Source organism: Ursus americanus, chromosome 8 (genome assembly GCF_024610735.1).
Source record: "Ursus americanus isolate L20-20 chromosome 8, mUrsAme1.1.p, whole genome shotgun sequence".
In the NCBI taxonomy this organism is placed as follows: domain Eukaryota; kingdom Metazoa; phylum Chordata; class Mammalia; order Carnivora; family Ursidae; genus Ursus; species Ursus americanus.
In genome coordinates, this window is record NC_142134.1 from 77,054,717 (window position 1) to 77,078,913 (window position 24,197).

Sequence of the window (24,197 nt, forward strand, 5' to 3'; positions counted from 1 at the left end):
GGAATAGCTAACAGACCTCTAGGGCTCGTTGCCCATTAAGAGCAGCAGTGTTCTGAGGACCTCGTGTGCGCTGACATTTAACACCACAGACAGCCCCAATGCTGTTCCGTCCATCTTACAGGTAAGGAAACTGAGGCACAGAACCATCAAGAACCTCACCTGGCATCAGACTAGGTGACAAGGAGCGAAGCAAGGATTTGAGCCCCAGACAGCGTGGCCCCAGAGTCAGGGCCCTTAACCGCCCGTCACACCAGCACACACCTGGTCACAGGTGCGGGCAAACCAGGCAGGTGTTATTGTGCCAGATGGTTGCTCCGACCTCACGGAACCTGAGGAAGCAGAGACATGCGAGGCCACCGAGATGGGCCCCGGCGCCGGGCTAGTGGACAGCGGATGCCGGACAGAGCCCCGTCAGTCTGTCCACACCACCTGCATCCACCTTACCCCTCTGCCGCACACCTCTTCACCTTTTGCCCAGGGCGTGGCGCTGGTGGGTATTTGAGGGCCCGTGTGTACTGCAGTCAGCTTCCAGCTCTTTCTCTGAGTTGGCCAGGCACAGGCACAACTTCAGACACTGCTTCACTGATCTGGAAACTTCAGGGATGCAAGGCAGACCCTGTCAAGAACACCTGCTCTTCTTCCTTTCTTTATTTCGTACTGCCAGTGTGAAACTGGGCTGGCAGAATGTTGGGGCTCAGCCCGTGACAATCGTGAAGGAAAGGAGCTCTACGGGACTGCACTGTGCCCAGCTCAGCAGCCATTTCCCTAATTGGCACTCCAGCCCACTTCCAAATCCCTGAGGCCATCCAGGCTCCGACTGGGAGCAGGCTCCCAGGCCCATCCGGTGGAGGTCATGGCCTCTGTGGTCCACCTGGGTACGGCTAGCTCGTGGCATGGGAGCCACCGCCCCATTCTGCCAAACTCTGCACTGACCCAGCATCCACACCCTTCCCCACTGAGCAGGGAGGACAACCTCGGGATCCCTCGCAGTTGAGCTCCAGGCAGCCATGAACACTCAGGCAGAATTAGCTGCCAGGACGGTCCTGTCCTCCATTCTGGCGCACCCGGAGAGGAGGCACCCAGGAAGGCCCTCGCCTAGAAGCCAGACTGACCTTTAGGGAAGGGGGATAAAATTCAGAGTGGGTGCTGCTGACAGGAGCAGGACAGCAAAGGCTCGACTGCAAGAGAATGGTCATCTTGGAGGACGGAGACTGGCAGGAGAATCCCACTGGGGAGATGCGAAGGCCTGGACTGACACAGGACCTGGGGACTGAGAGGAGCACATGACTCTTAAGATCAGGAAGGTGGCATCATGGGGCCCAGTTACAACATGAGACCTGTGGGTGGGTCTCTCATCTCCTGCTTTCCTCTCTAGACCTTCCTTAGCCTGTTCCTCCCTCACTTCCCAGTAGGGGAGAATCAGGGAAGGCTTCTTGGAGGAGATGGTGTCTGTGCTGAGGCTCAAAGAACAAGGCTAGCCAGGTGCAGAAAGGTCAGAAGAACATTCTAGAGAGAGAAAAGAAAAAAAAGTACCAATGTCTTTTGTTTCTCCTGAGTGCCAAGACATGTGAGGCAACTTTCTGTTTTTTTGGCTCCCTGCTCAGAGGGCCCGCTCTCTTCTGACAACCAGAAATACCTCCTCTTGTTGGTGCCCCTCGTGACTTAGCTTTTGACTGTGGAGCTCTTTTCAAGAGCCTGAGAGGTTACATAGGGGATAGGAAGGACTCCCAAACTAAATCCCACAGGGCCATGGTGGGTGGTGCAGGGGGCTTAACCGGCAATTAGGGAAGCTCACAGGGGCCGGGTCCCGCAGGGCAGTCTTGCACTGGGAGAAGGGAGAGGGGCCAGCAGGAGTGAGGGGGGTACCTGCTCTGGGGTGAGGTCCTCCCGGGAGGAGCCAGAAGCCTGTTTGAAACAGTGGTTCTGAACTGGGGTGACTTTGCCCCGGGAGACATTTGGGTTCCATCCCCAGGACTTGTTTATTTTATAACCAGAAGTTGCACTTTGGGTCACGTTCACCCATTTGCTCACCCCTCACCCCCCACCTCTGGAAACCACCAGTCTCTTCCCTGTATCTCTGTATCTAGGAGTTCCGTTTAGGGGTTTTGTGGTTTTAGATTCCACATGTAGGTGAGATCACATGGCGTCTGTCTGTCTTTGATTTCTCTCACTTAGCAAACTGCCCTCAAGGACCATCCATGTTGTTGCCAATGGCAGGATTTCCTGCTTTTTAGAGCTAACATTCTTGTGTATATAAGTATACGTGTATCCCTTCCTCCGTCAGTGGTTGTTCCCATGTCTCGGCTCCTGGGAATAATGCTTGGAGACAGTTCCGATCGTCACAGCTGTAGAGCTCCTTCTGGCATCTGGTGGGTGGAGGCCGGGGATGCCGCTAAACATCCCGCAATGCACGGGGCCATGCCCACCGCACAGTTATCCCGCCCGAGATGTCAAGAGTGCCAATGCGGAGAAACTCTGCCTTCAGGGAAGAGAGTGGTGTGCCAGCTGGGTCAGGTCAGCTCGGAGCAACAGACTCAAATAGCACCCATCCCCCAGCAGGCCCCCGGAACTGGGCCTCAGGGTGCTCACAGCAAGTGGAAGGAGGAGGTGCCAGAGGTGGTGCTGAGATGGGAAGGCACAGGGGATGGGGAGAACCCAGAGTCTCCCCGCCACAGGGCCCTCTGGGAGGGAGGAGAAGAGTAGTGGGGCAAGGAAAGGCGGGAAGTGCATTCCTGGCACAGGGAACAGCATGGCCCAGTGCAGGCAGCCAAGAGAGCACATTGTGTGTAGGAACAATGAGCCGTTCGTATGTTCAAGAGTGATGCAGCAGGGGTGGGAGCTGGGGGAGAGCTATGCGCCAGGTGGGAGCCTGGGCATCACTGTGCGGAGCAGAGAGCTGGGGGCTGGTGCCGCAGCGTAGAGCACAGGTTTACGGTAGGCACTCTACAGGGCACAACGAGACTGGACCAGGAGAGCCATCGGGGTATTGTCACAGGCCAGGAGAAGGCAATAAGAACAAAAGCAACTAAGCACTTCAAAAGTTGAAAACAGGCTAAGTTGATTGATGGTTTTGCCGTCAAGTGGTTAATTGTTGCAGGCCAGCTTCTCCAGGGAAGCAGGTGCTGGGGAGGAGTGAGGGATGCAGAAGTTTCATTGGACAGCCACACTGAGAAAGGAGGAGGACACAGCAGGATTGAGCAGGGAGGCATCAGACCAGCATGCCACCTGGCCGAGTCTCTGCATGCCGGTCAGGAGCTCTGGAGCAACACGTGTGCATTTCAGGTGTCCCCAGCCGTGCCCTTGCACTCCCACCAACCCCAGTTGTGCCTGGGCTTCAAAGTTGAGGTGAATGGCCACAAAGCTAAAAGTAGGGGCTATCAGTTAACCAGACACTCACAGCCAAGGAGGGAGTCCTTTCCTGAAGGCGATGCATCTCCAAGTCTGACATGATATCTCCCTCACCAGATATTCTTCCCTACCCAGTCACAGGAAACTCGTAAGAAGGGGTAGGGGAGAGGGGCGCCTGGGGGGCTCAGTTGGTTAAGCATCCAACTCTTGATTTCGGCTCAGGTCATGATCTCAGGGTCACATTAGACTCTGTGCTTAGCGGGGAATCTGTTTGGGATTCTCTCTGCCTCTCCCACTGCCCCCCCCCATGCTAGCCCTCTCTAAAATAAATGATTTTTTTTTAAAAAGAAGAGATATGGAACAAGTAGAAAGAAACTATTTTTATGAGTGCATATATAGCAAGAAATTAAATTGATGCTTAAAAGAAGGAAATCACAGCTTTTAAGAAAGAGATTTTTGTTCCAGGAAACTCTGTTAAGAGCTGAGAGTCAAATTTAGGCGAGAGCTTTCTGGAAGCCAAGTTGAGAAAGGGGGGAAAAAGGCTATACGTTTCTCCTTATTTTACATGGAAAGCATGTATGTCAGGAAGGAGAGAGAAATATTTTCCTGCCCTAAAATTTCAGGATGACTTTATCATATGAGTGTTGCATTTTGAACTTTAAGAAAGTGTTAGCAATACTATGGTATAGTGAATGATGTGGAAATATGGCTCATTCAGCTACTTCTCCCATTTATCCTTAATAAAATGCTAAGAAAAGTATTAAATCATCGCTTACAAAAGAAACATTCTGAAGCCATTTTCAGTGTACTACTGGGAATAACATCCCAGAGGCATCATGGGCTTGCTTTTTGTAGAATCTAGAGCAAGTTTAACAGCCCTTCCCGCCGCCCCCCTGCTACTTAAGAAGAGCAATTTCACACACCCTGCAGCGCAGAGCAGTGTTTTCAGGGATGATGCCCACTGTGTCTGGAATGGACTGTCCACAGGAGCCATCACCAAAGCCACCTCTCTCTGTAGGAGGATAAATACCAGAGCACTGAATATTTAAATCCGTGTTCTAAAAGTGTCTCATATTATCTGATTATTATTATCTCAGGGGTCTAATCAGTCCGCCCACCTTTGCGTCTATATACAGGGAGGTTTGCACAATTAAGGGCTTGGTAACACATGCCAGGTTCGCTGAGGCTGGAAATTTGCAGTGTTCAGCCTGGAAAAGGCATAAGTCACCAGGGTGAGTTTGAATCCTGGGAAGACTAGCTCTTTGAGAAATACGTCTACCCACGGTTCCTGTGTTCCCCAAAGTCATATGGAAAGGGCATTGGGGGTCATTCAGTTCAGTCTCCTTCCAATGATAGAATCTACTCCCCGCATCCTGGCCAAGTGGCAGGTGATCTGACCATCTGAATACCTCCAACAAGGATGAGCACGCTGGGCCAGGCAGACAGGAGGTGCTCAATAAATACTTAGCAAGAGCGTGTGCAAAGCTCTGAGCTAGGGTTTAGTGTGTATACATCATCCAGTTACTACCAGAGCCATGTGAGGCAGGAATGGTTACAAACCTTGGTCAGACGCACTGTGGTCGCAGTGGAACTTGATCCCTGGACAGGCTCCTCTTCGCTCTGGGGGCAATCAGGAGACTCCTGTTCTCTCCTGGCTCTTCTCCTAGCCAACCAGGTGACCTTGGGCAAGTCACTGCACATCTCTGGGCCTCCATTTTCCTATTTTCAAACAAAGGCTTGGGACTTTGTGGTTTCAAAGGCCCCTGCCAGCTCTATCCCTGACAAGGTCTGTGTGTGGGTGGTGGTACTGTCCCCACAGACCCAGTATCAGACACATCCTTATCCCTACTGAAAGGCTGTGGTTGTCCCTGTTTGCAGCCTTCCAAACTTTCCTGGGCAAAGAGGACGTGTCCCGAGAGCTGGAGGAGGTCCTGACGGAGAGCCGCATGCAGAGGAACGTCCAGCTGGTGTCCATGCTGGAGCTACTCCGGAGTCCCTTCGTGCGCTGGCAGGTCGTCACTGTGGTCATCACCATGGCCTGCTACCAGCTCTGCGGTCTCAACGCGGTGAGCGTCCCCGCACAAAGGGAGAAACTAGAGGGGGGTGAGGGTGGGGCGGGGTGGGGCGGGGCCCTCGATGCCAGGATCCGGTCCCAGCTCTGCCACCTCCACCAGCTCTGCACGGTGGGGCAATCACACAATCTGATCCAGCCTCAGTTTCCTCATCTGAAAATGGGCTGACGTAATACGGAAAGAAATAATCCATGCAGAGTGTTCAAAACAGCAGCTACACAGTCGTCCCTTAATAAATGCTGCCTATCATTACAATTTCTGGTCCCTGAAACTCAGGTTTCTTAATAAAATGGGTATTAGGAAGTTGTAAGTGAAAGATGATTTAAATAAAAGTACTCTTGGCTGGGCTGACTTCAACATGCAACTTTGGTCTAAGAAGACCTCAAGCTTGAAAGGAGAACCTTCTCGGGGCCTGAGCTGACGTGGGCAGGGATATCGGAGGAAGGGGGAGGTCTTCCATGAAGTTCCCCAAACCCTCTGACAGACGCAGCTGCCCCTTCTCTCCTGGGGGCTCCTGAAGGTAGAATCTAGGAACCCCAGGGAGACAGACTCAGGATCAGTATCATTTTTGCTTCTGAAAAATAGCGGGTCTGCCTCAAGGAGTGGTGAGTTCCCCATTTATGAAGGTGTGCAAGCCAGCTGGCAGGGCAGTGTAGAGGTACTTACACAGCTTAGGAGAAGAGGAGCTGGGTCCAGAAAGAGGAAAAAGGGGACCTTCCAAAGAGCCTCAGAGAAAACAGCTGCTGGCGTCCCCTAAAAGTCAGCAGGGAGGGTGTTTGGGCCGTCTACAGGGAGGCAACATGAAAGGGGAGGCATCCCTGGCCGGAGAGGGAAGGGTGACAGCATGGAAAGTTCCAACCATAGTGTTTAGCCACATTTCAACTACTCTTGACTCTATCTTTGGAAACACTAAGATGAAATGAAATCATCTTGCAACTTACTCTTTTTTACCTTTTTCCTTGGTCTGGTTAAAGTCAGCAGGAGGAGGCGGCGCCTGGGCCGAGGGCACGGCCTTGGACAGGTCCTGCTGTTTCCTCCTCTTTGCAACTCCAGGCTCAAAGCCGCCCCCCTGTTTTGAGAAGGTAGAGAGGGAGTAGGTCTGTTTCTTAGAGCTAACATTTAGAGTAGTAAAAGCCACATATGCAATCTGTATTTAATGAGGCATTTGGATTGAGAACCATGACATTTCTAAACAGAATTCTCTCCTCTCTTGGGACATAATTTTCTAATTCGCATTCCCTACATAACTTCCTATATAAATCCCACTAGGGTGTATCTGTAAACCCCGCTGCATTGGCATAGGATGGGGAGAAACTATCTCGTCCGCTCCAAAGGCCGGCAGTGGGGAGGTCTCAGCTTCCGGGTATCCCACCCTCCTCGCAGTGACTGCCTTTCATCTCTTTTGTTACTGTCACGAGCACACTTAACGTGAGATCTACCTCCTTAAACGATGAAGTGCGCGATGCCAGGTTGTGAACTGCAGGCGCAGTGTCCTACGGGCCATCTGCAGAACGTATGCATCTGGCTTCACTGAAACTTTGCACCTGGTGATTGGGAGCTCCCCATTTCCTGCTCCTGCAGCTCCTAGCAACTACCACCCCGTTCCCTGCTCCTATGAGTTTTGCTACTCTAGATACTTCACGAAAGTGCAAGCATTCAGTATTTGTCTTTCTGTGATCAGCTTGTTTCCCTCGGCATAGCGTCCCCCAGGTTCATCCATGTGGTCACGTGCTGCAGGATAGCCTTCTTTTTCAAGGCCGGATAATATCCCATCGTGTGTACACATACCACATTTTCTTTATCCATTCGTCCTGTTGACAAACATTTAGGACATTTCCACACCTTGGCTACTGTGAATAGTGCTGCATTGAACATGGGAGTCAGATATCTCTTCGAGCTCCTGATTTCAATCTGGATAAAAACCCAGAAGTGGGGGGCACCTGGGTGGCTCAGTCGGTTGAGCGTCTGCCTTCAGCTCAGGTCATGATCCCAGGGTCCTGAGATTGAGCCCCGCATTGGGCTCCCTGCTCTGCCTTCTCCCTCTCCCTCTCCTTCTGTCTGCCGTTCCCCCTGCTTGTGCTCACTCTCTCTCTCTCTGTCAAATAAATAAATAAATAAATAAATAAATAAATAAATAAATCTTAAATTAAAAACAAACAAACCCAGAAGTGGGATGCTGACTCATATTGCAGTTCTATTTCTAATTGTTGGAGGAGCCTCCGTACCATTTTCCAGAGCTGCTGCCACAAGTTTGCATTCCCACTGACAGCGTGCAAGGGCTCTAATTCTTCCACATCCTCACCAACGCTTTTCCTTTCATCATAGACATCCTAACAGGTGTGAGACGATATCTTGCTGTGGTTTCAGTTTACATTTCTCTGATGATGAGTGATGGCAAGTGTCTTCTCATATGTCTTTTGGCCATTTGTAGGTCTTCTTTGGAGAAATGTCTGTTCGAGTCCTTTTCCCATTTTTTAATTGAGTTGTTTGGAGGTTTGAGGGGGGTTGTTTTATTTTAATTTGTTTTGCTATTGGCATTCTTTATATATTTTGGTGATTAACCCCTTATCAGATACATGGTTTGCCAATATTTTCTCCCATGCTGTAGACTGCCTTTCCATTCAGTTTTTTGTTTGTTTGTTTGTTTTGCTGTGCAGAAATTGTTTAGTCTGATATAGTCACACTTGTTGATTTTTGCTTTTGGTGTTGTATCCAAAAAAAAATCATTGCCAAGACCTATGTTACCAAGTTTTTCCCCTATGTCTTCTTCTAGGATTTTTACAGTTCTTGTGTTTAAATCTTTAATCCATTTTGAGTAAAGCATCCAATTTCATTCTTCTGTATGTGGTTATCCAATTTTTCCAACACCATTTTCCAGACTATCCTTTCCCCATTGAATATTCTTGGCACCCTTTGGCAATCAGTCAACCAACCACATATCGGTTTATTTCTGGGATCCCTATTCTGTTTTCTTAGTTTATATGTCTGTCTTTATGCCAGTATCACACGGTTTTAATTACTGCCGCTTTGTAATATGTTTTAAAAAGAGGAAATGTGATGGCTTCAGTTTTGTTCTTTTTAAAGATTCATTGTCTTTTATGGTTCCATATGAATTTTAGATTTTTTTTTCTATTTCTGGAAACTAGGCCATTGGGATTTTAATAGGGATGGAATTGAATCTGTAGATCATTTTGTGTAGTGTGGCCATTTTAATAATATTAAATCTCCTAATCCATGAATAGAGTATTTTTCCATTTATTTGTGTATTTAATTTCTTTCCTTAATGTTTTGTAGTTTTCAGTGCAAAAGTCTTTCATTTCCTAAGCTAACTTTATTCCCAAGTATTTTTTGATGTTATTGTAAATACAATTATTTTCTTAATTTCCCTTTCAGATGGTACATTGTTAGTATATAAAAACACAACTGATTTTTGTATGTTGATGATTCTGTATCCTGCAACTTTACTGAATTTGTTTATTACTTCTAACAATGTGTGTGTGTGTAGTGTGTGTGTGTGTGTGTGTGTGTGCGTGCTGTCTTCAGGGTTTTCTACATTTAAGATCATGTCATTTGCAAACAGTGATGATTTTACTTCTTGCTTTCTGCTTTGGGTAACTTTTTTTCTTTTTCTTGTCTAATTGCACTGGCTAGGACTACCAGTACTGGGTTGAATAGAAGTGGTGAGAGTGGACATCTTTGTCTTGTTTCTGATCTTAGAGGAAAAGCTTTCTGTTTGATGAGTATGATGATATTATGATAGGATGTTAGCTGAGTATGATGTTAGCTCTGGGCTTGTCATGTATCACCTTTATTATGTTGAGGTAGTCTCCTATTTATTGTTCGTTTAGGTTTATTTTTAATCTTTAAGTCAGAAGTAATACTTCCTGCTTAGCATGCTTAACTTGAAATAGAGCAAAAAGCTCTGGACCCATATCTGTCTCACTGTGGCCACAAGCCTGCAGTGGGAAGCCTAGGCCAATCAGTCCCCTCCCCTAGCCTCTGTCTAATCAGCTGTAATAATGATAAAACACACATTCATTTAGCACTTAACAGGAGCCGGAAGTTGTCCCCATGACAGTCCTATGAGTTAGACACCACTGTTAGGCACAGAGACGTTAAGAGACTTTCCCTAGGTCACACAGCTACAAGTGGTAGAAAGGGGATTTGAGCCCAACCGTTTGGCTACAAGGTCTGGCCATTTGAGCCCTGAGCAGGGAGGGTCCCCAAGGCCCCCTTTGAGCATCCCCGTATGTGTCACTGGGCTGTGTTCCCAGGTCATCCATAGGCAGCCCATGGGACAAGTCCTACGTCCTCTGTTTTACATACAAAAGGACAAACACTGGTTAGCAGCCACCTCAGCCTCAGAGCCCCACTGTCCTGTGCTTCAGTCCAGTTCTCCCCTGTACCTCCGCTGTCTACCAGATGAAAAACTTCAAATGCCCTTGAAAACTTGCTTTCTTCCCTTAATTGTCCCAGAAATTACTTGGGGGGGACATGGTCTATAGTTTAAGACATTGCAAATATTGCTAGGCATCACCCCATTTATCACTTTATTCCAACCCCAAATGTCCTGCATGGTAAGTGGTGCCGCCTCATTTTCTAGAAGAAGAAATGAGGTTTACAAAGGGCCAAGGACTTGCTTAGGGTCACAGTGGGAGGGATGCCCGTGCTGTCAAACTCACACTTCCTGGCCCCAGGTATCCTGCTCTGGAGCACCTGCCCAGGCTTGGCCAGCCCGTCTCTAAGCCCCAGGTGCCTGCACTAACCCAGCCATTCCCAGCCTCAGCACTATGCACATCTGGGGCCAGAAAATCCCTTGTCAAGGGGGTCTGTCCTGTGTACTATAGAACAGTTCACAGCATCCCTGGCCTCAGCCCACCAGATGACAGTAGCCTACCCCACCAGTTGTGACAACGTCAGACGTTGCCTAATGTCCTGTGGGGGTAAAATTGCCCCCAGGGGAGAATCACCATATTAAGCGAACAATACATATTGCCCAGTGCATTTTTGCTAAGAAGTCCTCGAATAGTTTCCTCATACCTTAGAAATCAAGGGGAAGTTGGATTTAACATTTAGTTGTTTCTAAATCCTTTTTCAGTGTGGGATTGTTTTTTCCCTCTCACAATGGCTTTCAAATTCCCTCCTCTAAAATTAGACCTGTCACTTAAAATTCCTTATTTTCTGCAACTGCCTTCCTCCTGAGCAGTTTGTCCTTTGCATGAAAACCAGACTTCTGCGCGAATGTTCTGTCTCTCACCGGCGAGGAGCCTCCTGGTTACAGAGTCCGTCCCCCTCCCTGGGGTGGTCACAACAGCTCCGACACCCACGCTGCCACTCCTCTCACCGTGACTGTCCTCGTGAGTGGAGGCCGCCTCTCATGGTCCCTGTGCCTCCGGCACCCAGAGCCGCCCCTGAGCATTAGGGGAAGAAAGGGGAAGGTGAGAAGAACAAGGAGCAGGGAGGGTGCTGCTTCTACCAAGTCCTTGGGTTGTCACACCCAGTACAGGGAATCTTAGTTTCCCTGAGACTTCCTGAATCTTGGAATACCAAGGATTATGGTGGTACTCTTTTTTTTTTTTTTTTTAAAGATTTTATTTATTTATTTGACAGAGAGACAGCCAGCAAGAGAGGAAACACAAGTAGGGGGAGTGGAGAGAAAGAAGCAGGCTCCCAGCGGAGTAGGGAGCCCAATGCAGGGCTCGATCCCAGGACCCTGGGATCATGACCTGAGCTGAAAGCAGATGCTTAATGACGGAGCCACTCAGGCGCCCATCCACTCTGCAGTCTTGGTTGGGAAACAAGACCCTGGAGCTTGTTAGAAATGGACAGAAAACAGGAGTGCAGGCTTCGGATGAGCCTGGTGACGCCCGTTCTGGACCCTCAGAGGCAGTTTACGGCCGCCTGGGTTTGTTCACTCGGTGGGTGGCCAGGTGTCCCAGTGCTCCTGGGCAGCTGTGTGTCTCTCTGGTTCGTCACCTGTATAACTGTTGTGCAACGCCTCCGTTTGCTGCTTCCCCAGATCTGTGAGGGCGAGGACACGTGTGCGTTGTTCCCCCACATGTTGTGATGCGTGTGGTAACTGCCATGCCTAACGGAGCACCAGACATCCTACACCCTCCACAGACAACCAAATGGCAAGGAGGCAAGGCTGGGAGAGTGGAGGGAGAGAGGCAGGGAGCCTGAGACAGGGCACCTTCCCCCGATCTGGCTGGGAGCCCCAGAAAGGTCCATCTCCCTTGTCCAGCCATCATCAGGAACTCTGAAACCCAAATACTGTTTTGCACAAAACTTCTAATCACAAGTCAGAAGCATTGTAAATAGCTTTTGTTTTGAAGTCTCTTCTCAAATAACGTCCTAACTCAAATTACAAGAATTGAATGTTCTGTTACCTTAGTAACTGAGACCATTTCCCTGAAAGAACTTGCTGTGTCCCCGGATGGAGAGAATGCGGCCTGGAGCCCGTCTGTATGGCCGCCCTAACGTTGTGGTCAAGAGCACATGTCCTGGAGTCGGCTGTGTTTGACCCCCAGCACTGAGCTTGTGGGCTAAGGGGCAAGTTGCCATGACTGCTCTGTGCCTCAGTTTCCCCAGCTGTAAAGTGGTACCCCTTTCATATGATGGCGAGAGGGTGGATGAAAGGATGTAGGCACAGCCCGAGGCACAGGGCCAGTGACACAGGCGGTGCCCGACAATCTTAGCTACTATCTTGTCAAAAGAGCCCTGCCCTGAGACCATGGGCGCCTGGGTTCCAGCCCACACCCCCACCTCCCAGCTCTGGAACCCTGAGTGAGACGCTTAACCCCTCCGCCCTCAATCACTGAGGGGTAAATGAACACATGACTCAGAGGCAGTATCAGCTGGTTGAGGGCTGGGTCAGGGGGAGGTTATGTTTTTACCTGTAAAAGGAGGAGCAAGCCTAGGTAATCCAACACTCTTAGAAAAGCTTTTAAAAATTAACATATTCGGGGGCTCCTGGATGACTCTGTTGGTTAAGCATCCAACTCTTGGTCTCAGCGCAGGTCATGATATCAGGGTGTGGGTTCGAGCCCTGAGTTGGGCTCCGTGCTCAGCGTGGAGTCTGCTTGAATCTCTCTCCCCCTCTCCCTCTGCCCCTCCCCACCTCCACACCTGTGCTCTGTCTTGCTCGCTCGCTCTCTCTCAAACAAATAAATAAAATCTTAAAAAAAAAAAAAGGCTAGCATGTTCTGGCCTTACTTAAATTTGAGTCCTTACTTTGTACCTTTCTGGATTTCCATGAAGAGTGAGGGGCAGGGGAGGGAGCCGCTCCTCGCTGAGCGCTGAGAGGCACCCCAGTGGGCCATCCAACAGTTGTTCATGCCTACTTCAGGGAGTGAAGTGGGCCCCAGGAGAGGCAGGAGAGGCAGTCACTCATTTCCACACCCCTGTGGTCATGTCGAAGGGGGCCTGATGGGGACGGAGGGCAACACTAGCTTGGGGGGCTGGGGTCCAGGCTCTCAGGCATTGTCAGGAGAGCCGAGAGCCTTCCTCAGAGCAGGGAGTCTGCCACAAAGAGTCTGCCTCTCTTTGTGGCAGGGACTGTCATTACCCTTTCTGGGATGCACTGTTTCCCCAGTCCTCAGATCTGCTGGCCCCAACTGAACCCCCCCACCCCATTCCACGTCAGGAGGGGAATCAAATGCCTCGCACCCCCAGGCAGCCTTGGGCAGGAAAGGCTTGGAAGGACCTGAGCTGACATGCCAGCCCTGCCACTCTCAGCTGCTGTGTAGCCCGCCCTGGGCTGAGCCTTACTTTCCTCATCAGTTAAATGGGGGCAAGACACTTATCTCACTGGATTGTATAAGGATGAAATTAGGGCATGTGGGTGATAGGTTTGCAGGGTACAGTATATAAGCCCCTTTCTTCCCCTCTGAAATTCAGAGCAGATTAGAGAGGTTGGCATAGGAGTCAGAGAGATGGGGATCACAGTGTGCCCTCTACTCCAGGCGGAGCTGGAATGGAGGGTGTGCCTCCAGAAGTGGCTGTGCATTTTGCATTCCCAGATTTAAGGCACCTACCCAGTCCAATAATAGGAAACAACCCCAGACCCAGCTCCACTGGGCAGGTCCCTCCCTGCCTGGAGAGAGCAGAGGGGACGCAAGCGGGCTGCAGGAGGCAAGTGCACAAACATCACAGTGGGGGGCGCAAATGTGCCTGTTAGTGCCTCCTTCCAAGGGCCCTGCCAGCCTTATCCCTTTTTCCTTATGTGGTTCCTTGTCCCTTAGGCTGAGAGAGAGGTGTGCCCCCAAAATGGGAACAGGAGATGAAGGGAAAGGGGGTCCCAGCCCTACCGCAGGTGAAGCCCTGGCACTGGGACATAGTGTTCAGTAAATGACAGGATCTCCTCTGTCTTCTATACTTCAGAATAGATCCTGTACCTCACCGTTGGTTTGTGGAGACCATCTCTGTGTTTACAGTTCTCTCCTTCTGACCTCCACTTCCATCTTTGCGCCTTCTCTCTCTGACCTCTCTCCTGTAAAGACCCTCGTGATTACATCTCTAGCTCACCGAGATAATTCAGGATGACTTCCCCATGTCAAGACCCCTAAACTTAACCGCGTCTTCCAAGCTCCTCTTGCTGGGTCTTGTAACACATTCACAGGGTCCTGGGATTAGGACGTGAACGTCTTTGGGGGAACCACTGTGTGGTTCCAGACTCTACATCCATGCTCTGCGTGAATGTATGTTAAGTCCAGACTCTACATCCACGCTCTGCAAGGATCACCTTGTTCTGGACAAAGACAAATCAGGGGGTTTTTTGCTTCTGAAGTTTAGGCAGAGAGATGGATTAAAACACATCTCTCAGTAGGAGACCAAATGCAGTCAAGGTCATGGGCATATATGGGAGTGGGGGGCAGGAATGATGGACAGAAGAGGAATCTCCAGTCAGCCAGCTGCACGGACAGCCCCCACATCGCCCGTGTGGCGGGAAGAACCGTGGGGTGGGAAGCAAACAGGCCTGGGTCTGCTCTGGCGTTACTGGCTGTGTGTGTTGTCTCGGATCTGGAGGCAATGTCACCTTCACAAGCTGTTGAGAGGGTTGAAAATGATGATGCGTGTAGTGCTTTGTCTCTAACACTATGTCAGGAGTTAGGAAGGAGGGCTTTGGGGCATTGGAGGCAGGCATCCAAGAAGAAGGCTGAGAAGCAGCCCCAGAAGGGCTTCCTCCCCATAGCATCTACATAACTGTTTGACAATTTCCTTTCCCAAAGACCAATGGTGTCTCAATAGAGAGATGGAAATCTTCTAGAATGATACCCACCATTCGTTATATACCAATTCTATAAACGATGCTTGGGGCACCTGAGTGGCTCAGTGGATAAGTGCCCGACTCTTGATTTCGGCTCAAGTCATGGTCTCAAGTTCTTGCGATCGGGCCCCACGTCAGGCTCCACGCTCAGTGCAGAGTCTGCTTGTCCCTCTCCCTCCCCCGCTGCCCTCTCCAAACTTGCACTGGCACCCGAGCTCTCTCTCTTTCTAAAATAAATAAAATATTTTTTTTTAAAGATTTTATTTATTTACTTGACAGAGATAGAGACAGCCAGCGAGAGAGGGAACACAAGCAGGGGGAGTGGGAGAGGAAGAAGCAGGCTCATAGCGGAGGAGTCTGATGTGGGGCTCGATCCCATAATGCCGGGATCACGCCCTGAGCCGAAGGCAGATGCCTAACCGCTGTGCCACCCAGGCGCCCCAATAAATAAAATCTTTTAAAGATGCTTTACTTCATCACTTTAAAAATTTTTATAGCCACCCTGAAAGACACATCTTTTTCCCTTCTTTAGAGACAGGTAGTCGCTTGCCCACAGACCCACAGTTCACCGGAGACAGTGCTGAGGTTGGGATCGGCGGTGCAGGCCTCCAAATGGTGGCTCCTTCCAGTCCACTGTCCGTCGCGTGGGAGGAGACTGCTGGCAATCTGCAGGCGTGCTGGAGTTCTGGATGAGATCAACACAAAGCATGCTCCTTGGGAGGGTTTGCTGTGGGACACACTCCCCCTTTCCCAGTGCTTCCATGATATGCAACGCCCCCAAACTGCCTGATCACATAAACCTCAGCGGGGGTAGAGGCAGAGGCCGTTACCATCCTGCTCTATAAGATGATTCAGCCGGAGAGAAGTGGCTTCTGGAGCCGGCAGAATGAGACAGGCACTTTGTGTGATGGGCAGGCCTTCCCCCTACCCACTCCAGGGACCAGCCCAGCAGGACCTCCTCGCAAGCTCTGGACTGGGCAAGATGGTCCAAAGGACTGATTTCCGCCTATTTACTATGAAATGACTCTAGAGCCACTTTCATAAGCGCCCCCCCTCCATGAGCGTGTAATTTTATGCACCATGACCCTCTTTGCTAACATTGAAACCCCTCAGGGGTTTCAGGAAGAATTGGAAGCAAGGAAGGTTGCAGGGGGTGTGAGGAGCCAGGAAGGAGGCCAATGGGGAGGCCAGGGCCCATCTCCCACAGAACACACACCCCGTCGGTCAGAGGCTGGCTGCTCTGGGGTTCAGACTGAGGCAGAGAATAACACAATGTCAGCAGAGAAGCCTGGGGGAGGAAAGGCACGCATAGAGCCTTGGCTATTAAAAGTCAGTGAATCTGGGTAAAGATTAAGAAAGGCGTTTAAGCCCCTCTGATCCAACGCTGAAGATCACAGTTACCTCCCAAAGGGGAGGAGATTATACAAACAAATCCGGTGAAGACTGGGGCTTTCCGAAACAGTTTCAGCTTCTGTCACAGCCCTAAGAGCTATGGGAATTAATGAATTCATCGGGAGCCACTTCTGTACTCTGTGAACATGGAAGCAAAGGTAGACTCTAAAATTCTAATTTATTGACTCAGTCAAATGTGGCGCAGACACCGGCAAGCGGGTCTTCGTTTTACGAGAACATTAAAACGCATTTTGCCGAGAGAGGCATGAAAGCCAGCGAGCTCACAGAAATTCAGGCAGTCGTTTTTACCGGCCTCTGAGTGTGCCTATAACTTTATGAAGAATTACTCCCCTCGCTAAAAGATGAGCCATCTGTAGATATGTGTAGGTCCTAAATTATATCTTCTCCCCCAGTGCATGAAAAATGTTTTGCTAAAAAATGCCGGTAACAAGACAAATTTGTACAGATGAGAGCTTTTTCCAGAAACGAAGTAAGAGCCAAATGCAAAGAGCATGGCCAGCCAGCGTTGGGACTGACAAGTTATAAGCAATGAGCTCTAATGTTTCTTTGTAATAACCATCAGAGTATAAGTGCTTCCCAGACCCTCAAAGGCGGCGGGTTCCCTCGTCAGATGCCGTGTAAAGGACAGCTTGGTTTTCTATCATTTAGCAAACTCATGCTCTTTAAGGAAATGACTGGGGTTGGGAGGACACAAATGACGTGCGTCCAGCCTATGGACCCGAAACTTTAAGTAAATAGTGAAGAGCGACAATTCTTACCCAATTCCCGACACCCCACAGGAGGGGCATGGCTCTCCTCTTTGAGAAGGGGACGGAAGCCGAGCAGGACAGAGTGAATTGCTTGAGGTCACACAGCCTGTTCAACATGGAGCCAGGTCTCCAGCCTCCAGTCAGTGACTGTCCGATGCCATGTGAGGGTCATTAGGGTTAGGTTTGGTCTCAAGTGGCAGAAACTTCCACACTGACCTAACTTCACATGAGGGAAATTGGGAAGGGTGGTACAGTAGTCCCAGGACCACACATCCTGGTTTGCCCAGGGCAATCCAGATTTACGCCTCTTATCCTGAACTAATTATTAACACTCCAAAGGTGCCCAGGTTTGGTGAATAAGTTATAGAACCACTCTAGTGAGCAAGGACACAGGCTCCTTCTAACTCCTTGCTCCAGCATCTGAACAGGTGGCTTCCATCCCAAAGCCGGGGCTCTATGTGTAGTTGTGCAGGTTGTGTGTTACACAGCCCTCAGGGCATCATTCACATTGTCCCCATTATAGATTTATTGTGGCAGTTTTCCAGTGAATGACAGTAAAGTGTGTTGTGGATCAGGAACCTTTTCTGATTCTCATAAAGTTACCATGGGGGCTGCCATGCTGTCCTGAGGTCACCTAGTGATCCAAGAGGGCTGCTGAAGCTCCAGCCATCATGTTCACCAACCTGACGGCAGAAAGGAGGAAGGGCAAAAAGTGGGATCACACCTCGTTGGTGGAAAGCTCATTTTAAGGAGATTTCTGTTCCTTATCTCATCGCCACAATTAGCTCAACATATGTTGTTCCCAGTACCGCAGTTCTGTTAGTAATGAAGAAGGGGCAAAGGTGGGAGAAGGAAGAAAACAAATAGTTAGCCACACCACACAGCTCCACGCTGGATGTAGCAGCAAATCTCGGAGACCACCTTCTACCTGAATTTAATTTTGGAAGCAGTTGCCTTTCACTGACTCTCCCTTGTTTTTCTTTCCTCTTATAGATTTGGTTCTACACCAATAGCATCTTTGGAAAAGCTGGGATCCCGCCAGTAAAGATCCCATACATCACCTTGAGCACCGGTGGCATCGAGACTTTGGCCGCCATCTTCTCTGTAAGTAAACTGAGGGTTATTCCTGAGAATATCATGAACAACACCACGAGGCCCCCTAGGCAACAAATGTGCTTGCCTTTAAAGGAGCATGTCCTTTGTAACTCCAAAGGCATCTGAATTTTAGGGTGTTTCACCCACCTAAAGAATATTATCTATATTTTGCTCTCTTACCTATTGTCTGTCTTTTAATAAATAGCTCCCTTCTTTGAACTCTCACCTGGTCACAGATGATACAGTGTGAGGAGCACCCAGTAAAAAGGGCCATTTCTCCCTGGGGGTCCAAAGCAGAGTCCCTGTGAGCCTAAGGTCCACTGCCATGACTTTAAAAGTGTTTCCAGACCATTAGCTGTCATCTTTCTACCCCAAACATGTAGGAGTTTGCAGGCAAAGGAAAGGAGAGAGAACATTGCAGTCGACTGGTATAACAGAGGGTGACTTTAATAATAAGCAAAAGTGTCCAAAGGAAGACACAGAATTCATCCTTCTTTCTCAACCTCAAAGATGCACATTAAACATACTGTGCGGAGGGAGTTGGGAGACTTCAGAACTTCGCAGAAATTTCAACAGGTTTGGACAATCAGACCAAACTAGATTTGAATCCTGCCTCTGAAATTTCTCAGCTGTGTGATGCTGGACAATGCTCTCAACGTCTCTGAGCCTTACTTTCCCCTTTTATGAGATGTCCGAGTCTCTTCCACCTTGTAGGTGTGTGGGCTGTGCCTCCCATTTTAGGCACACAGTCCACGACAGGGCTCCTTCCCAAAAGACAGAGAGGAGGGTAGAATCAGAGTGAGGTTGTCTGACCTTCACGGAGGAGCTCATTTATTTCCACTCTCACACCGACTTCTGCTGATGGAATTGACGCAGCGCAGACGTGCAGAGACTTCCAGTCCCATTTCTCACTCGCTTTCGACAGAACACTTTATTTTGCTCCTTGCTCGTGCTGGGTCATTCTAACAAGATGGGTGTCAGGAAAGCGTTGAGGTCTGATGTTCGTCTCCTCCTTTCGCTCACGGTCTTTTTGTTAGAGGAAAATATCTCGCCTTTTCACAATCTGGGAGTTTCACAAAATTCTGGTTTTGGGTTATGCACTCCCCGCCCCCAATGTGGCTATGCATGCTTACATTGATCATGGAAAGGCACAGTCTAGAATGGAAAGAACAGGGTTTGTTTGGGGGAGGGGTCGGTGAGGTATTTCTTGTTGTAAGGAGTCATCACGAGCTCATTAGGGTACGTGTGTAAAATTTAAATAAGCAGGAAGAACTGAAGAAGAAATCTATGATCACACTGCCCGAGAACATTTGGCAAAATCTCCCTTTGGCTTTTCTGTACACAGAGGTGTGTTCCGTTCTTACTCGGTAGTCACCCTGCTTTTGTTCACATGACCTCGTGCCAGACTTGCTTTCCATTTTGCTTTCCTGTTTCTTGTCTGAGAAATGTTTTGTTGAAGTGTAACGTGTGTGCAGAAGGGCATGCTGATTATCGCCCCTGTGACTGAATACTAGCTGGGCCCTGTGGCTCTTCAGAGATTGGTTATATGGTCAGTTCCCCCCCTGCGGTCTGCGGGGCAGGGCCTCTGAGCGTCTCCCCTCAGAGCCTGGACGGCAGAGCCACACTGCCTGGATTCCGATCCCCTCTCCGTCCCTGTCGAGATGCGTGACCCTGGGGAAGTTATTCAACTGCTCTCTGACTCAGTTTCCCCATTTCTACAATAAGGACACTGGCCCTCACCTGGGTGGCTTAGTCAGCTGAGCGTCGGACTCTTGATTTCAGCTCAGGTCATGATCTCAGGGTCCTGGGATAGAGCCCCGCATGGGGCTCCACACAGCAGAGAATCTGCTTGAGGTTCTCTCCCTCTCCCTCTGCCCCTCCCCTGACTTGTGCGTTCTCTCTCTCTCTCTCTCAAATAAATAAATAAATCTTAAAAAAAATTTAAAAAGGGTACTGCTCTTGCCCATAGGGATGGGGTGAGGATTAAACAAGTGAATACAGGAGGGCAGTGCCTGGCAAATGATGTGGGCTCACAGAGCGTTGACTACGCCATTGGTCAGTGAATAAGGCTGTGATGAACATCCCTGCAGAGAGCAGGATTTCACAGCACTCTCACAGTCTTCTGATAGGTGAGGAAGCCAAGTCCCAAAGAACTGGCTTTCAAGGATCACACAGCCGATACGGTCAGAACCCGAGGGAGTGGGGACAGCTAATGTCGAGGGACCTCACTGCTCCCCCAGACCCCGACGTGCCTTACCTGGGATCTCATGGTTGCTCATTCACATCACTCCTCAAAGTCGGGTTGTCATCTGCATTTGAGAGAGGCGTAGAGAGAGCAATGATGCTTCCAACCCTGTCTCCCTGACTCCACGCGCCCTCTTTCCAGTCCCCTCTCCCTGGCCCCGGATCTTCTTCATTACAAGCTCACAGTATTGGATAGAGTATTTCTTGGAAGTGCTAATCCCAGGAAGGGGGGCAAATGACTTCACCCTCCTGGGAGAGGCAGAGAGGACCTTTGTAAACTCAGGGAGTCGGCCTGCTGCCGCCTGCAAGTGTGGAGCACAGTGGACCAAGGTCACTTGGCACACGCATTCTAGAGGAGCAGGGCCTCCGTGTGGGCCTACTGCGGGGAGTGGCGGCCACATAGCTCTCATGGAGGCATCATTCATTCATGCCTGCATTCATTCCACACCCGTATCCTGCTTGTACTAGGAGGTCACCAGCGAAGTTGTCGTGTTCTAGAGAGAAAGATCCAGAAACAGACACATACCACATGCAACAGGGGGATGAACTCTCCTGGGAGGGCTTCCTGGAAGAGGGCCCAGAAAGGCCAGCACTGAAGGTCCAGCAGGTGTTAGCCAGGTGAAGGAAAGGGCAGGGCATTGGGGAGACTGTCCACTGGTCCCGGGCACATGGCCTCAGTCATCTGCACCCCTCCCAGTGTATCCTTTAAAGGAACTGGAGATGTGGAATAGTCCGTTGGGAGTAGTTCTTAATATGGTAGCCTTCACCCTCATCTTCGGAGTACCTCGGGATTAACCAGCATGAGACTGGGAGTCTGAGATGGAACAATGTGTTGGGGGAGAAAGAGCTGAGGCTGTAGGGCCGGCAGTTCTGAATTCAAATCCTAACCACCCATCTACTAGCTGAGTAGCCTGGGGAAAGTGCCCAGCATCCCTGAATTTATTTGTCATCTTTAAAATGGACATAACCAGGCCTACCTGTGGTAAGCAGAAGCCTGGATCCCCCAGAGTGTCCCCGTCCTGATTCTTGGAAGCACGAGTATGTCACCTTACACAACAAAAGAGGCTTTGCAAGTGTGATGATGTTAGGGAGACAGGGTGGTTATCCTGGATTAGCCAGGTGGCCCAGTGTCATCGCTAGGGTCCTACATAGTGAAAGAGAGAAGCAGGGATCAAGTCAGAGAAGGCAATGAGGGGCAGAAGCAGAGGCTGGAGTGGCAGTTGCTGGTTTTGGTGGAGGAAGGGGCCATGAGCCAAGGAGAACAGGTGGCCTTGGGAAGCTAGAAAGGCAAGGAACAGATTCTCATCTAGGACCCCCAGAAGGAACACAGCCCTGCAAACAGCTGTGATTTTTGCCCCTGAGACCTGTTTTAGACTTCTGACCTCAGAGCTGTAGGAGACTGTTTCTTTCAACCACTATGTGGTCACACAGCCCCAGGAGACGAATCCACTGCCTTCCAGAGTGGAAGCAAACCTCTAAGTGCAGGAAGGGCCACTGCAGCATTGCTGAGAGTCAATACCCAGTAAATCCCGTGGCCTTTCCAAACTTTATTCCCTTGCTTCCAAAGATATGGACAGTGTTTCATCCAACGTGTGAGACAGCCACCTATCAAAAAGGACTTCCCAATTTGTTTTCTTCTTCCTGAGATTTTGACAGTCTGTTAAAATGGGATCTAATATTCTTGAGAAAGACATTTTTTTTTCATTTGATGAGCAATTAATTTTGGCTCCTGGCATTGCTCGTCGGCTTCGGCAGCTGTAAATAATTGCATCTTGCAGAAACAGCTGGTTTTCCAAAATGACTTTCTGGACATGCCATTAACTCTCTGAATGAACTTTCACCGAGTGTCACACGGGCCCCAAGAGCCTGAGCAGCGGCTGCCCCGTGGGGAGCAGTGGCCTGTAGAACACGAGCCTCATTCCTTCAAGAAGTGGAGACTGCTTTTTCAAATCAGGGGAAACGGAGTGCACATGAGTCCTTCTTGCCCCTTATTCTTCATAGTAAGTTTCAGTAGTTGTCAGGAATGCACTACGCCATAACACTGAAGTTAAAAAAAAAAAAAATTCTACTGGTTTCCCATACCCCCTCTGCCTCCCAACAAACCCAGATTTCAGAATCAAAACCTTTAGAGTTCACAGCTGCATCTTGAGACCCTGGATCTGGCACTTGTTGGATGAGAAAATGGGTCTAGGCAACAGAGCAGGATGGTGGGGTATTTGGGCTCTATGGACTCGTGGCCCTCAGCTCACTAGCTGGGTGACCTCAGGCAGGTTACTTAACCTCTCTGAGCCCCTTTTTTCCCTAAGAGAAAGTGGGGATAATACAAATCTATACCTCAACAAGTCTTGAGAATTATACAGTAATTCGCAGCACTTGGCATAAAGCAGGTATCCAGTAAATGTTAATTATTATTATTATGGGTTGAATTGTCATCCTTACAAAATTTATATGTTGAAACTCTAACTCCCAATACCTCAGAATGTAGTCATTACAGATGTAATTTGCTAAAAGATCTTTCTGGAATGGGGAGACCACTAATCCAATATGATCGTTGTCCTCATTAAAAGGGGGGGTATTTGGACAGACACACACACAGAGAACGCCATGTGAATTTTGAAGGCATGCTGCAAAGCCAAGGAACTACCAGAAGCCAGGAGAAAAGCCTAGAACAGATTCTTCCCTGTACCTTCAGAGGGAGCATGGCCCTGTTGGCACCTTGATCCTGGACTCCCAGCCTCTAGAACTATGAAAGAAGAAATGTCTGTTATTTAAGCTATACAGTTCGTGGTCCTTTTTATGGCAGTACTAGCAAACAAATACAACTTTTGTTGGTTATTAATGTTCCAGAAGAGAACCAAACATATGCTATGGAAAAAGCTGAAAATGCCCTGCCACCTTCCAAAACAATTAGAAGATGAAATCGGGGCCAGAGTGTTGATTCCTTCAGCACTCAGCAAGTGCTGGTTGGGTCCCTGCTCTGTGCCTGGTGCAAGTCTAACTGTGTGGGGTGCGTAAGTGGACAAAAGAGACGAAGGCCTCACCGTGGAGAAGGGAGCTCCTAGTGGGGGACCAATAATGGACAGCAACCTGAGTAAGTCAAGCGTATGGTGGTCTAGACAGGGAAGGATGTGGTGAGGACCATTGGTGCCAATTGGAAGGGACTGAGAGGTGGGCAGTTGCTGTATTAAATTGTGATCGGGCTCAAGGGATGAGGGAGCTGTCACCCACATATCCGGGTTGGAGAACGGATTAACTCAGAGGTGGGTAGGTCTGTAGGGTGGGCAGGCTACCCATCAGGAGTGGTAACCTTCAGTGGAGAGACACAGCCAGCCAAAACGTGCCTGGAGAAAGGGAGCCAGGAACCAATACCCTCGTCCCATTCCCTTCCTTCCCTCCTTCTCATTTCTTACTAGTGCCCTGTCTGCTGACACCAGCTGGACACGGAGGACAAGGGGGCCCGTTGATCTGTGCCTGTGGGTCTTCCTCCAGGACACAGAGCCAGGCACAGTGGGGATCTGGAGAGGGACCCGAGCAGGAGCTGGTCTATAAGACTGAGGGAGGCTAGCAGGCTGGAGGGGAGCCACCCGGGGGGTAGAAGGCAGAGTGCCATGTACATCTTAGAAAGAACCCCCGGCCTCTGTAGACAGATGTGGGCAGGGCTGGTGAGGACGGAGCAGGGAGGCTTAAAAAGAGGCTCACTTTCCCAGTGAATCATCAGACAGAGGATTGTTATCAACCTGGCATCCAAACAATTGAGTTCAGCTCATTCTCCTTCACAAATGACATTCTCTCTTGATAAATCACAATTCTGTGGCATTTCTATGGGCCACAGAGTGGCGGGAGGAAACAAGCCTCCACCAAAATGTTAGAGTCAGTCCTGTTTATCTAACAGAACTTACAGGCACTTGGCAGAGGGGAGGGGCCACATGAAGCAAAAGAGGAACCAGATTTCTCCTTTGGCCCCCAACCTCCCTGGGTGGGGGGCGTGGGGCAAGCAGCTGCCAGGGC

At 49.6% G+C, this 24,197-nt stretch overlaps 1 protein-coding gene across 17 annotated transcripts in view; it reads left to right on the top strand.

Annotated features, from left to right (window-relative positions):
• SLC2A9 (solute carrier family 2 member 9) overlaps positions 1–24,197 on the top strand; it is a 286,157-nt gene that overhangs the window by 150,970 nt on the left and 110,990 nt on the right. For all 17 annotated transcript variants that reach the window (XR_015725597.1, XR_006775167.2, XR_006775166.2 and 14 more), the window contains 2 exons: positions 5,227–5,414; positions 17,844–17,954. Coding sequence is in view for 14 of the 17 variants with exons in the window: in XM_045771357.2 (XP_045627313.1) it covers positions 5,227–5,414; positions 17,844–17,954 (299 nt within the window). In the remaining 3 variants the exon portion in view is untranslated. The remainder of the gene's footprint in view (positions 1–5,226; positions 5,415–17,843; positions 17,955–24,197) is intronic.